Source organism: Lactuca sativa, chromosome 4 (assembly GCF_002870075.4).
Source record: "Lactuca sativa cultivar Salinas chromosome 4, Lsat_Salinas_v11, whole genome shotgun sequence".
NCBI classification, from domain to species: domain Eukaryota; kingdom Viridiplantae; phylum Streptophyta; class Magnoliopsida; order Asterales; family Asteraceae; genus Lactuca; species Lactuca sativa.
The window spans coordinates 172,504,135-172,517,963 of record NC_056626.2 but is presented as its reverse complement, the minus strand read 5'-3'; the positions used below and the strand labels follow the sequence as shown (position 1 = coordinate 172,517,963).

The window sequence follows — 13,829 nt, the reverse complement described above, 5'->3', positions numbered from 1 at the left end:
TGAAAAACACAAAAAGATGGGAGTGAGAAGCTCAACTTGGTATTTTTCGTGAGTTGTAGGAAGAAGAAGAAAGAAGAAATGTTGAGCCTAGCCTTGAGCTTGGAGAGATCCTCGAAAATGGGTGATGTTCTAAGAAGCTACACATGAAAATTGTGTGTAAATGTGATGATCTTAACCTTTTGGTGTATAAAATCACTTGAGTTTTACAAAAAACTTACGAAGATTTCTTAGAACCACTTGAAGATGTAACTTCTCTTGAAGGTGGTTTACGAAAATTTGAGAGAAAAAGAGAGAGTTTGGAGAGTAGAATGGTTGCAAATGATTTTTGTGTGTGTGTGTGTGGGGGGGGGGGGGTTGCTTCCTTGTTATTTGGTGGTCATTAGTACCATTACATGGATACATGGTGGTTACTTACCTAGAGGTTTGTGGGATATAAGTGAGGTGTCACTCTTTTGGTATTTGCTTTTCTATTTTTTTTTTACTCAAGCCCTAACCGAACCCTATGTGGTTTTCGGCCATAATGGGCTAAATTCATGGGCTTTCGGGTTTTGGCTTGGCCCATTAAGAGGTTTTCGGTCCATTGAAGCCCAAAGGTAGAAGGGTTTTTTTGGAGTATGTATGGGCTTTTGGGTTTAATTGGGTCGAATAAAAGGGTTTTCGGCCCAATAAGGTTCAAAGAAGAGTTTTTGGTCCAATACGGTGTTAGGCCGAGAAATCTTGGGTCAAGGCCTAAAATTGTTTGGGTTTAGCTATTGAATCAAGTTTTGGGCTAGTAAGAGGCTATTTCAACTTGATTTTAAATGTACGCTCATATGTATTCAAATAACATTGTAGTTTGAATTTCACTAATTTGATGTTGCAAGGTTACATAGAGGAAATTTGTGTACATGAATCATCATTTGAACCCTAAATTTGCTAGTTGTGACAGTATTTACATATACAGTTCCTAGTAGATATGAAAATATCAATTACAGATTTAATGTGGTAAACATTAAGAAAAATGTCATATATGCATCTGTCTAAAGACATTTTCTAGTTGTATAACTTATTCTTTTAACAGTCTTCTTAACATTTATAAATTGTTAGCAAACCAAATCAACACATGAATCTTCTCAATAACATTCATTAGGTTTTGTTGTTTTCTTGTTAACTTCTAAAACAAGATTAGATAGATAAGTAAGTGAACTATAAAAATTCGGTGATCCGTTTTTTTAGTATATGAAGGTTCTAAAAATAACGTAACTTGAATGAGTTCGATGATCCAACTACGAGAGGATTGACTATATTATCATACAAATATCATGACAAGGAACATCAAACTTTAAATTCATGTGTTTAAGGTTTTTACTACAAATATCACACCAAATTTACGATTTTGCAAAAGAAACTGTCATGTTATAATATTATAATCTGTCATGTTATAATAATTATCCTCTTCATGACTTCATTAGAGAAACATGAAATGTCATGATCATTTTAGGATCTTTGGAAAACTTCTAATTTTTATTTTCTAAAAAAAAATTGTTCCATAGGAGGATCTTTTAGTTTTATTTTAAACAAAAACTAATAATCCAAAAGTTACTTCAAGTGGTATTTACCAAAAAGAAACTCTTAAATATTATAACAAGTTTACCCTTAAAAATGTATTTATATACTTGTTTTTATTATCTTTTTACTAATTTTATACATTTCAAAAGATTGCGAATATTTTTACTGAATATTTTTATACAAGTAAAAATTACCACTTCAATTTCTTTTATCTAATTTTGATAAACACACCCATAATCATCATCTTCTTCAAACAAATATCGGTTTGAACTTTGCCATGCATTGCATATCATTTGAATATATCATCGTTATAACAAATATTTCCAAGGATGTTTTACTTGGATGTCTAGAAAAATTAACATAGATGTTATAGGAAAATCATAATCCAAATCAATACCAAATGAATCAACAAATAGATTTGCTAAACTATAGATTCTTTATCCTATTACCGATATTTTTTTTATCAATTGATGCAACTAAGTAAAACAATTATAATGATATAATAAACTAATAGAAAATAAAACTTCATTTCACATATAAATGTTTTACCTATGTTATATTTATATACATAGTTTAATATTAAACATTGATTATTTTGAATTATATAATAATATATTAACACTATATAATATCAAACATCTTAATAGTTTCTACCCTTATGTTACTCATAAATCCAATTAAGTAGAATATACGGTTTAATGTTATTTGTAGTTGTTATTACGATGAATTAGTTTTTAAATGTTTATTTGATTAGCTTTTTAATTTCTATTATCATAGTTATTTAAAACATCAAATATTGTTTTTGTGTTTAAACATAACAATATAATCTTTTATATAATAATGTTTTTAACTACTATTATTGTAAGTTATTTGTAGGCTACTTATTTAAAAATTATTTTTTTTGTAAAAATAGTTTAGGAAATATTTTAGTTAACTTGGGATTATAATTTAGGCTTTACATGTAACGCTAAAATTTTAACTTTTAACTAATTACAAAATAGTCGTTTGATTTTCTGTAAGTTTAATTAAAATTTATATTTAAGTTAACACTTACCACTATATTTAAATTAACAATTTATGTATTTTATACAAAATATTTAAAAATTATGATTTTAAACCGACAATTTTTCACATAAAATAACATATCAAAATTAATATGTTCAATATAATATATTAAAAGTTAAAGTCATCATTTTATAAGTAGAAGTAAAATATGTTAATTTAATATTGAGGTTAAGTTAATTTTAAGATTACAATTTATATTTTGCACTTACTTAAGGTTATTAACCAATTTATAATCATTATTAAAATTAAATTAAAAACCAATTTATAATCATTATTAGAATTAAATTGAAAAGTAATATGAGTTTTCAAATGCATGTGATGAAAAGAAAAAATTATATATTTCATACTTACATGGAAAATATAAAATATTCATGACTTTTAATCAGATATTTTTTTGAAACGGTACAAAACAATCATATTTAACATATATAATTAATTATTATCCACATCACGGTATATAACATATAATCGATAAAATGTATATGATCTAATATATATTAATGATTAAACCATAACACACAACGACAATGATTGTATTAAAAGAATTTAAAATTCAAGAAAAATATAAAAAATAATTTGCATATAACAACTTACAAATTTGTATATCCATAATATTAATATTTTTATAGTAAACATTCCATTAAATGCTTATTGGATATAATAATATAAGTTATAACTTATAAACCTTTGAATGTTAAATCAATTTTAAAAAGACCTTTGAGTTGTAGTAGTTAAAAAAAAAAAGTTTTAAATAAATTTGATTTGAAAAAAAAAAATACCAATGCTATATATCAAATGCTATAAGATATATAGATATAGATAAACAATAAACTTAGAAGATAAGCCTAATATGCTAATTAATAAGTCCTGCCTTACTTGGGCCATATAACCCAATAGAGCATTCGGCCCACTAACATAAACCTAATATGCTAAATTAATAAGTCCTGCCTTACTTGGGCCATATAACCCAATAGAGCGTTCGGCCCACTAACATAAACCTAATATGCTAAATTAATAAGTCCTGCCTTACTTGGGCCATATAACCCAATAGAGCATTCGGCCCACTAACATATCATCACCCAAACGACGTCGTCGAAAAGCTCAACGATCGTAGGGTTCCATTCCAGTAGTCAAACATTATTTAAATAGTTGGAATCCTCCAGTTCCACCATGTTATGTCTCCATCACATACAAATTCAGAAATCAAATTATATTATAAACTTTTGCTTTTTCAGAAACAAAAAGCCAAAGAGACAAAACATACCGAATCTAAGATAATCGATTCTAGCCAAAAACATAATTCAAAAAACACAAAAGATCCAACTTCAACTAAAAATCTATGTTATCGAAATACATAATTATATTAAAAATATTGCTAATGGTGTGGACAGAAAGTGAGAAAGTAACTAGCTCCGGTGCAAGTAGCAATACTTGTCGGATCATCGTATGCATATGAATAAGCCCTCGGGCATGCCACCTTGAAGATCCTCGAATACGCCGTCGGTTTACATGTCTGCGGGTTACCGTAGCTCCCCGTACAACAGAATCTCGGCGAGTTAAACGCCGAGCACGCGCTCTTACAGGCAACCACGCGCCGCTTGTCATGCGACCTGACCTGTAATCCCACCGGACACATCACATTTAGATCGCTAACGCACCCAGCGTAAGTGCATTTCCCGGTACCCTTAAATGGTGTTATAGATATCGGAAGGTTGTACCCGTCGACGAGACTGACGTCGTAGAAGTCCTGTTCGGCGGTGAGGGTGATTTCGGCTAAAGTCGCCGGTGGGGTACCGCCCATGCCGTTGCAGTTGAGTGACCCACCGCAGTCTCCTGTAGAGCATTTTCCTCGGCCGGAAGCGTCGAAGGCGCAGCCTTCACGGCCCCAAAGACGACCGGACCAGGCGGGTGGGAGGAAGAGAGTGTAGGATCTTTTAGGGGGGAGTTTGAAACCGCCGCGCGCGAGGACTGGTTGTCCGGCACCAGGTTGGATTCCGGGCCAAACTGGGTGGGGGCACTTGTTTATCATCATAATGGTGGTGGCGGAGACGCCATGGAAGAGGACGAGAGAAAGGAGGAGGAAGATGGAGATGCTACGGAGGTGCATTGCTTCCATTGCTGAACAGAATCAGAGATTTGCGGTAGAAAGTAGGAGTGGAACAGAGAAAGAGATGGAGAGAGAGAAAGAGTGAGAGCTAGTGACCGACTCTCAACTCGAACCACAGCAGACTACACACTACTTAATGTTAAATTTTAGGCCAGTCCGTAAGAATAATTAACGTGTTGTTTATAAAATAGAAAAAAATAAATGACTTGTACCCGAAAAAAAAAAAAAAAAAAAAGCCTAAGTCTTATATGTGTATTTGAAAAAAAAAAAAAAAAAAAAAAAAAAAAAAAAAAAAAAAAAAACCCTAACATTTTGTATTTGGTTTTAGCTATAATTTATTGGTAAACTTATCGGTGGTGTAATTCACTTAGTTAGTTTCATGGTTAATTTTGTTATCTTTTTTTATAAAATTGGTTATTGCCGTTAACTTTGTCATCTTCTATTCACACAGTCACCTGCAACTTCAAAATTGACCATTGAACCGCTACTAAGCCATAAATTGAGGCCTCCAATGTGTTCGCCCCACCCTTGTGACCATAACCCAGCCAACCTCGTTGTCTCTAGCTTCGTCGGAGAGCCTTGTTGTCGAAAACTCACCATCACCGAAAAATGGTTGTTACAACCTTCACCACCCCTTCATTCTCCAAATCGCTCACCTTTCTATTCCTCTACCCCATCGCGGACAAACTCATGCCCTCAATTGCAACCTCCTGTTAACGGAAAGTCTCGTTGGATAATCTTATTCTTGTCGGAAAATCTCAAAATCAGTCCTAAACTATAGGGATATTTAGTGTAAATTCGTAACTTTTTTGGCATTTGGTATAATTTTTTTTGCAAACTACAAGGACCAAATTTGGACTTTATACCCAATTTTAGGATTGATTTTGCAAGAAATATAACAGAGTTAAGCATGAAACTAATTAAATGGGCTGACAACTCTACATCAAAGTTGTGGCCAATACCAACAAAAAAAAATGTTAAGTCTTTCCTCAGTTACACGTGTAAAACTTCGGGATTTTATGGTATAACTTCAAGAGATAAATCTAACCCATTTTAATGGCATCATCACAAATTTGGGAAATCGGCATAATCTTGGACCATGAGATTGATTATAATTCATGTCTCGTGTCCATGTAATATCACGAAGAATGAAGGGATAGTTGATCACTTATCTTAGGGCTGATGTCTGGTATGGGTCAGAGTTCGGCAGTGGCTTTAGAAAGCACACTTTATTGTTTGGTTCAATGTTTTACGTGCAATTGTAGTTATAGATTTATCCAAATCGGAGACTGTTGGATTAAGATGTCTAACCTCATACCTAAATTAGTATATTCTTGTAATTAAAAGCAAAGTCCTTTTGGGATGCCCTCACAACTAGACATAGATTAGAATGACATTTTGAGAAAGATGAAATGATTTATTAATTTATTATGCTTAGTAAATTAATTAGAAATTGATTAAATTGATTTAGAATTTATCAATACCAATTTTGAATTAACTTTGGGCCAGTTGGAATTAATTAGAAGTACAAGGGTTGATCTGTATTTGCTTACTAATTGAGCAAATGAAGGATTCTAGAACATTCCTTGCTTGGACGGTTTTGTAGGCTCCATGTGGAGCTTATCGAAGCCTTCAAGTATTCATGAGGATAACTACTTGATTTGGTTTAAATTAATATTATTTCAAATTCAAATTAGGGTTTATCCTGGTTACCTAACAAGTATAAATGGACCCATTAGGCTATGATTTTCGATCATCTCTTCTTTGGGAAACCTCTTGTAACACCCTGAATTCAGAAGACCTAGAAAGGAAAGAAAACCTCAAGATGAGGAAGTGACTCGTCGAGTAGATTGGTGACTCGACGACTAGGAGCGTGAATTTGGTCACGAGATACTACTCGACGATTCAGAAGACTGACTCGGCGAGTTGGCCAGGTTTTGAAAAAAACCCTAAATGCGGGACTTATACCCTATTTAAAGAACATTACAACCCTTCTTCAGCCCCCTTGATACTCTCTCAAGTTCAGAACGAAACCCTAGAGCCTCCCTTGAGTTTGTGAACCAATTTGTGAGTCTTGAAGCATTTTGAAGCTTGGAAGAACAAGAAGAAGGTTGGAAGGTCAAGGAGGAAGCAGTAGATCCAGAAGATTCACTCCATTTGCTGCTCATTTTGGTAATCAAGTCCCTCCTTTGACTTCTAGTTGGATAGATCTCTTTATGTCCCTTTTTTATGGAGTTTATGGACCAAGAATGATGCCTTGTGGGATTTTGTGACATCCCCATTTTCACGGCCAGAAAAGACCGATTTTGTTTATGCTTTATAAAAATCAGAATATCTCTTTTTAAGGAAAACGTTGCGGAATTTGTACCCAGAAAAACATGATAATTACATTATCAAAACATTTACGAATAAAAGTATTTTTAATCCTTTTTAAAACATTTGGGGTGTCATCGTCAAAACAAAAACATAAGCATAAACAAAACTTACATTCCTTATCACTAGTGATTTATATCTCCTTAATCTCTCAATGTAATGTGACTTCATGTCAACATCTGTGATATAAATAAACTGAGTGGGTCAGGTTGGGAAACCTGGTGAGTACATAGGGATTTCAATCCCACAATGTTATATCATATATATAATTTAGAAGTCACAAAACATACAATTTCACCATATATGTATAAGCAACTCTTATCCCACCCCGTCGATCCTCACAACGAGACTATCCATACTCTCAAACCTAATATTAACCGTTTTACCTAATCCATACTCCCAGATCAGAAATGAACGGCTTTATCTAATCCATAGTCTCAGATTAATGATGAATGGTTATGCCTAATCCATACTCTCGGACTAGGGACGAATGACTAATCCATACTCTCGGATTAATGACGAATGATTATGCCTAATCCATTCTCTCGGACTAGGGACGAATGACTATGTCTTAATCCATACTCCCGGACTAAGGACAACTGGCTATGTCTTAATCCATACCCCCGAATTAGTGACAGTTGACTATGTCCAATCCATACTCTCAGACTAGGGACAATGATTGTGTCTAATCAATGCTCCCGGATAAATGACATATACTAAAGTTCTATTCTCTGAGTATAACTCACTTGTACTCGTAAGAAAATACTACCCAATATTCCTCATAATTAATTTAGGTCTACTCTTTATCCTAAATCATCATATATAATCAGGTATGTTCTTTAACACGTATTTCAAGCAACATCAGTTAACTCGCACATAAACATATAATTAATACTTCAATCAATACTTATATTAAAATCATATTCATGAAATGGACTATGCACTCACCTGGAAAGGTGGTGACTCGGTACCCGGGCAGCACTTCGTTACTCTTAAAACAATTTCCCTCGACAAAACCTACTATCATTACCACTAAGGTTTAGTTCAATATTCACCGAGACTAATTTAATAGTCTAGCTATTTTTATTATTATATAAGCGTTAAACAACACTATATAACTCATAATAATAGCCCAAATAATTATTTTAAGGTCCTAATAATGTTACTATAATTAATTAGAAGCTATATTAAAAATTGCGTAAGCGTAGCTCACTTACAACAGATTTTAAAGAAAACCTGGGCTTCGCTTGGAGCAACGTTTTTGAACCGAAAGACCCTTTTTCTCTGGACTCCGGGAGCCTCGGGGCTTCCTTCGGGTGCTAGGGGGTTTACCTAGGCTTAGGAGGGGGTTAGGGGGTAGTGAGAGAAAGTAGAGAGAGAAAGTTGGGGTGAATTTGTGAGAAAATATGGCAGCCCTCGCAGCCCTTTTATAGGCTGGTCCTCGGACGTACGTTGGGCGTACAGCTCCTCGGACGCAGGGTGTAACCTTGGTCGTACAACACATGTCGCGAAGGGGGTGGGTCATCGTGGACGTCTCGGAACCGCTGAGGGCAGCTGTACGCGGCGCATACCCGAGCTCGGACGCTGGGCGTACCGAAGGCCAGGTGTCATGATCCAAAGCGAGCCCTGTGATCAACATTAGACGACTGTGATTCAACCACGTCATCATCCTCGCACCAGCTTCGTAAATTCGAGTTCCAACTTCAAAAATCCGTATTTTCCTCATACGAGCTCCGTTTTCGACGTTCTTTATATCCACGCGTAGGCGGGAACGTACTCTACAACTTTTGTTTAGACTCCGTCGGCTAATTTTGACTTTATTATAAAAGTTATATTTTTAACAGGCCGAGACAAGATTAGTCCGTTAAAATCTCATAACTTCTCCATTCGACGTCCTTTTTTGTCCATCTTTTTATCGTTACGCTACTTTTAACTAGATCTTCGATTCTCGTTTAGGTTGTGTTGGCAAAAAACCGTTCGTTCTAATATTCAGATTTCGGGTTGTACACTACTAAGCCGAAACTTCGAAAAATCATATCTTCCTCATACGAAGTCAGATTTAGGCATTCTTTTTATGGACGCTCTTGGTTTAACAAATTCTACGACTTTCGTTTAGATCGCTAAGTTTGAATATTGCTCCATCATAAATTTACTATTTATGCTTCCCGGTGTCGTGCTGTTTCCGTCGCGAAACTTCGACGGGTCATAACCTCTTCGTTATAACTCAGATTTCGGCGTTCTGTATATGTACGGAAACCTTGTAAAATATACTACAACTTGGTTAAGATTATTTATTCTAGATAATCTTTTGCCGAAAAGTCATTTTCGACACTTATCGCCTCTAAATTGACTAGCTCGGATCTGCGGGCATCACAATTATATCCCCATAGGATGATTACGTCCCGGAATCATCAACGAAACAAGGCTCGTATAATGACTCAATACGTCATCTCTTCATCCTAGGTAATAATTATAACTTATATATTCCTTCAAGTCTATCTCTTAGACTTATTGACTGCAAGCAGTACTCGATCGTGCACCTACTCTCTATCTTAGATAGACTCCAAATTATGACCTACCATCATGTGATGTACTTTTAGACTCAGGTATCTTATAGTTAAATTCCAGAACAGACTATACCTTCCTTCATGTTCTAATGTGATATAATTACATTTTAAAAGGTAGCATTCGTAGCTACAAGCAACTATCGCGATACCTCTACTGATCGCTTTAATTAATTCTTCCGGCTTGAGTCAGGTGCTACATCAGACTTGGTTCTCTGAACCATGTAACATACTCGTCTTAGTCAGACTCAATTCGAAATGATCACTAGGTTTGGAATAACAATAATCTCCCTAGTCATTACCGAAACGATGGTAACGACATTCTTGAATAAAACGGTATCAATTACTAGTTTCTTGGTAACCTTGTGACCTTCCCTGATCCAAGTGCGAGTCATGTGCTTTCGGTAGTATAGGCCTCTACTACCATTCGCACCTACTCGTACTCGTCCCAAGTATTGTCCCGCAGTTTTCCAGGTAACCATACAAGAAAATCACATAACAACTTAACACATCAAATATCAAAACGAAGGTTTTATATTATTCCTTGAAATGATTACATATATGTTCAAGTTCACCCTAGACTATGCCTCTAACAGGCTACATCACGTGGTACTATCTGCACGACTACTTCATAACTCGATCTTTGGATGTCAAGCCTTTACTCCTGAATCCTCGCATTGTCATCTGCTTCGTCAAGGATCATTTGAAATGCTCTCGCCTTTGGCTTTGGCGGCACATTTGGCTTTGTATCCCCCTCTCTCTTTGGGCAGTCTTGCTTGAAGTGTCCCTCTTCACCATACTTAAAACAGACTTCTCTCTTGGTTGTGCATTCGCAAGCGTAATGATCAATCTTCCCCCATTTAAAGCAGGTCATCTCTTTAGAGCATTTCCCGATGTGCTTCTTTCTGCACTTGTCACACCATTGCGTTCCTTCTTCGAACTTCTTTGAACTAGACTTCGAGAATTTTCTCTTCTCGTCGGACCTTGAAGATCCTTCAAACTTTCTCTTCTCGCCAACCTACATCTTGCTGGCGGTTCTTCCCTTGATCATATCTTCAACAGACTTGGCAGCCTAGATAGCTGCCTCCAGAGTAGGTGCTTGACGTACTGGCACCGCATACTCCCAGGGTAGTCCCTTTGCGTACTTGTCAACTTTTGTCAGCTCATCTGGGACAAGGCGCAAAGCAAACTCCATTTTGTCCGTGAAGTTGTTGGTGTATTCATCGATGGACATGCTTCCTTTCTTCAAAGTTAGGAATTGGTTCTCTAGCTCGAGCAGGTTTTGGGATGAGCAGTACTTTCTTTTGAATTGCAACCAAAAATTTTGCCCATGTCAATTGCAGGGGCTCATTGGGGCTCAGAGTCTTCCCTAAGGTATGCAACTCCTCGAAACTGACACACTGCAAACGTGGTTTGTAGCTTGTCTCTACAACTGCATGTCATAAAGGCTAACTCCATTTCTGAGATCCAATCCATGACTCTGATTGGATCTTCCTTTCCAGTGAAAGTCGATGGCTTGCAAGTTAGAAAATCTTTGTACTTGCATCCATTCCTCTCTACTCCTTCATCTTGATTGTTCATCCTAATCACCGGTGGATCAGCTTGACCAACAGTCCTGCTGTCGTTCGCTTCCTCAGATTGCCTGTCATTCAGCTCGGGCTGTTCAATAAGCATCGTAAGTTCCTCTCGAGTTTGTTGAAGTAAACGCCTTGTTTCCTCCATTTGAAGATCCAACATCATCTAGATCAACGCTTGAACTCCGACCATCGTGATTGGCTCAGGAGCGGTTACTACAATAGGTATTTGCTCAATCACTGGGGGCTGATCTCGGTTCCTATTTGTATTCACATTTCCGCTACGGTTCCTTGCCATCTTGATCTATACACCGAATAAGGTGAATCTAGATCTTTATTTAGGATTGACGTTTAAATCATCCTTATCACTCTTATATGCTAGTTCTAATATCGTAGTTAAACGCTTAGAATCCTAAACACATAAGGTTTTCAGATCCGATCTGCAATAGACCATAGATCCAAACAAATAATAGTATATCAGGCACAAGCATTTAGCACATAAAAGCATGTTAGGCATTTTCCCTAAATAAGCTAGTGCTTGTGTCTATTCAGGTGTATTACCTAAGACATTCCTCATAATCATTGCTTAGCATTCTAAGTTTAATTCTAGAAATAAATCCATATTCCTAGTTCGCTTAAACTAATGCTCTGATACCAACTGTGACATCCCCATTTTCACGGCCAGAAAAAACCGATTTTGTTTATGCTTTATAAAAATCAGAGTATCTCTTTTTAAGAAAAACATTGCGGAATTTGTTCCCAGAAAAACATGATAATTACATTATCAAAGCATTTCCGAAGAAAAGTATTTTTAATCCTTTTAAAACATTAGGGATGTAATCGTCAATACAGAAACATAAGCATAAACAGAACTTACATTCGTTATCACTAGTGATTTATATCTCCTTAATCTCTCAGAGTAATGTGACTTCATGTCAACACCTGTGATATAAATAAACTGAGTGGGTCAAGTTGGGAAACCTGGTGAGTACATAGGGATTTCAATCCCACAATGTTATATCATATATATAATTTAGAAGTCACAAAACATACAATTTCACCATATATGTATAAGCAACTCTTATCCCACCCCGTCGATCCTCACAACGAGACTATCCATACTCTCAAACCTAAGATTAACTGTTTTACCTAATCCATACTCCTGGATCAGAAATGAACGGCTTTACCTAATCCATACTCTCAGATTAATGATGAATGGTTATGCCTAATCCATACTCTCGGACTAGGGACGAATGACTAATCCATACTCTCGGATTAATGACGAATGATTATGCCTAATCCATTCTCTCGGACTAGGGACGAATGACTATGTCTTAATCCATACTCCCGGACTAAGGACAACTGGCTATGTCTTAATCCATACCCCCGAATTAGTGACAGTTGACTATGTCCAATCCATACTCTCAGACTAGGGACAATGATTGTGTCTAATCAATGCTCCCGGATAAATGACATATACTAAAGTTCTATTCTCTGAGTATAACTCACTTGTACTCGTAAGAAAATACTACCCAATATTCCTCATAATTAATTTAGGTCTACTCTTTATCCTAAATCATTATATATAATCAGGTATGTTCTTTAACACGTATTTCAGGCAACATCAATTAACTCGCACATAAACATATAATTAATACTTCAATCAATACTTGTATTAAAATCATGTTCATGAAAGGGACTATGCACTCACCTGGAAAGGTGGTGACTCGGTACTCGGGCAGCACTTCGTTACTATTAAAACAATTTCCCTCGACAAAACCTACTATCATTACCACTAAGGTTTAGTTCAAAATTCAACGAGACTAATTTAATAGTCTAGCTATTATTATTATTATTATTATTATTATTATTATTATTATTATTATTATTATTATTATTATTATTATTATTATTATTATATAAGCGTTAAACAACACTATATAACTCATAATAATAGGGCAAAAGTCATTTTCGACACTTATTGCCTCTAAATTGACTAGCCCGGATTTGCAGGCGTTACAGATTTGGACGTCCCGAAGCTAGATCCTTTTAGATCTAGGGGTGTTTAGTGGAGTAAAGGCATAAAGGTGGGAGCTTTATGCCATCAAACCTCCCCATGCAAAGATTAAGTGGTTATTATGGCCTTTTGAGAAAAAAATGGCCATGTAAGGGTGCAAAGGTAGCAGCTTTGTGTGATATTCCGAGCCTAGGAGGCCAGATCTGGGTCTTGGATGCCTCGAGCTTGTCTAAAATCGTCTGGATAGTGTTGGACATAAAGAGACTCGGCGAGTCAGGCTAGTTCTTGCCCCCAAACCCTTCTGTTAAGGGTATAAGTTGAGATTAGAAAGGGACTCAACCAGTCTGATTCCATAATGGTCATGAAGTTCACCTTACTCGACGAGTTCAAGGAAGAACTCGACGAGTCTAATGCAATCTCCTTAGTTATGAATATGGACTCGACGAGTTGTTCCTACAACTCGGCGAGTAACAGGCTAGACACATTCAAATGTGGATGATGAACTCGACGAGTTCAATGATGAACTCGGTGAGTCGGTTAGAAGTGGTCCCGATAGTATGGTTGAAGGAGAACCCGTCAAG

The 13,829-nt window shown here is 36.0% G+C and overlaps 1 protein-coding gene across 1 annotated transcript; it reads right to left on the bottom strand.

Moving 5' to 3' along the window:
- Positions 1-3,808: 3,808 nt before the first annotated feature.
- Positions 3,809-4,934, bottom strand: LOC111904661 (thaumatin-like protein). The gene has a single exon (XM_023900401.3). The coding sequence runs from the start codon at positions 4,727-4,729 to the stop codon at positions 3,989-3,991; it is 741 nt and encodes a 246-aa protein (XP_023756169.1). The 5' UTR covers positions 4,730-4,934; the 3' UTR covers positions 3,809-3,988.
- Positions 4,935-13,829: the final 8,895 nt, after the last annotated feature.

Coding starts and splice junctions, on each gene's coding strand:
- LOC111904661 (XM_023900401.3), bottom strand. CDS start 4,729: ATGGAAGCAATGCACCTCCGTAGCATCTCCATCTTCCTCCTCCTTTCT.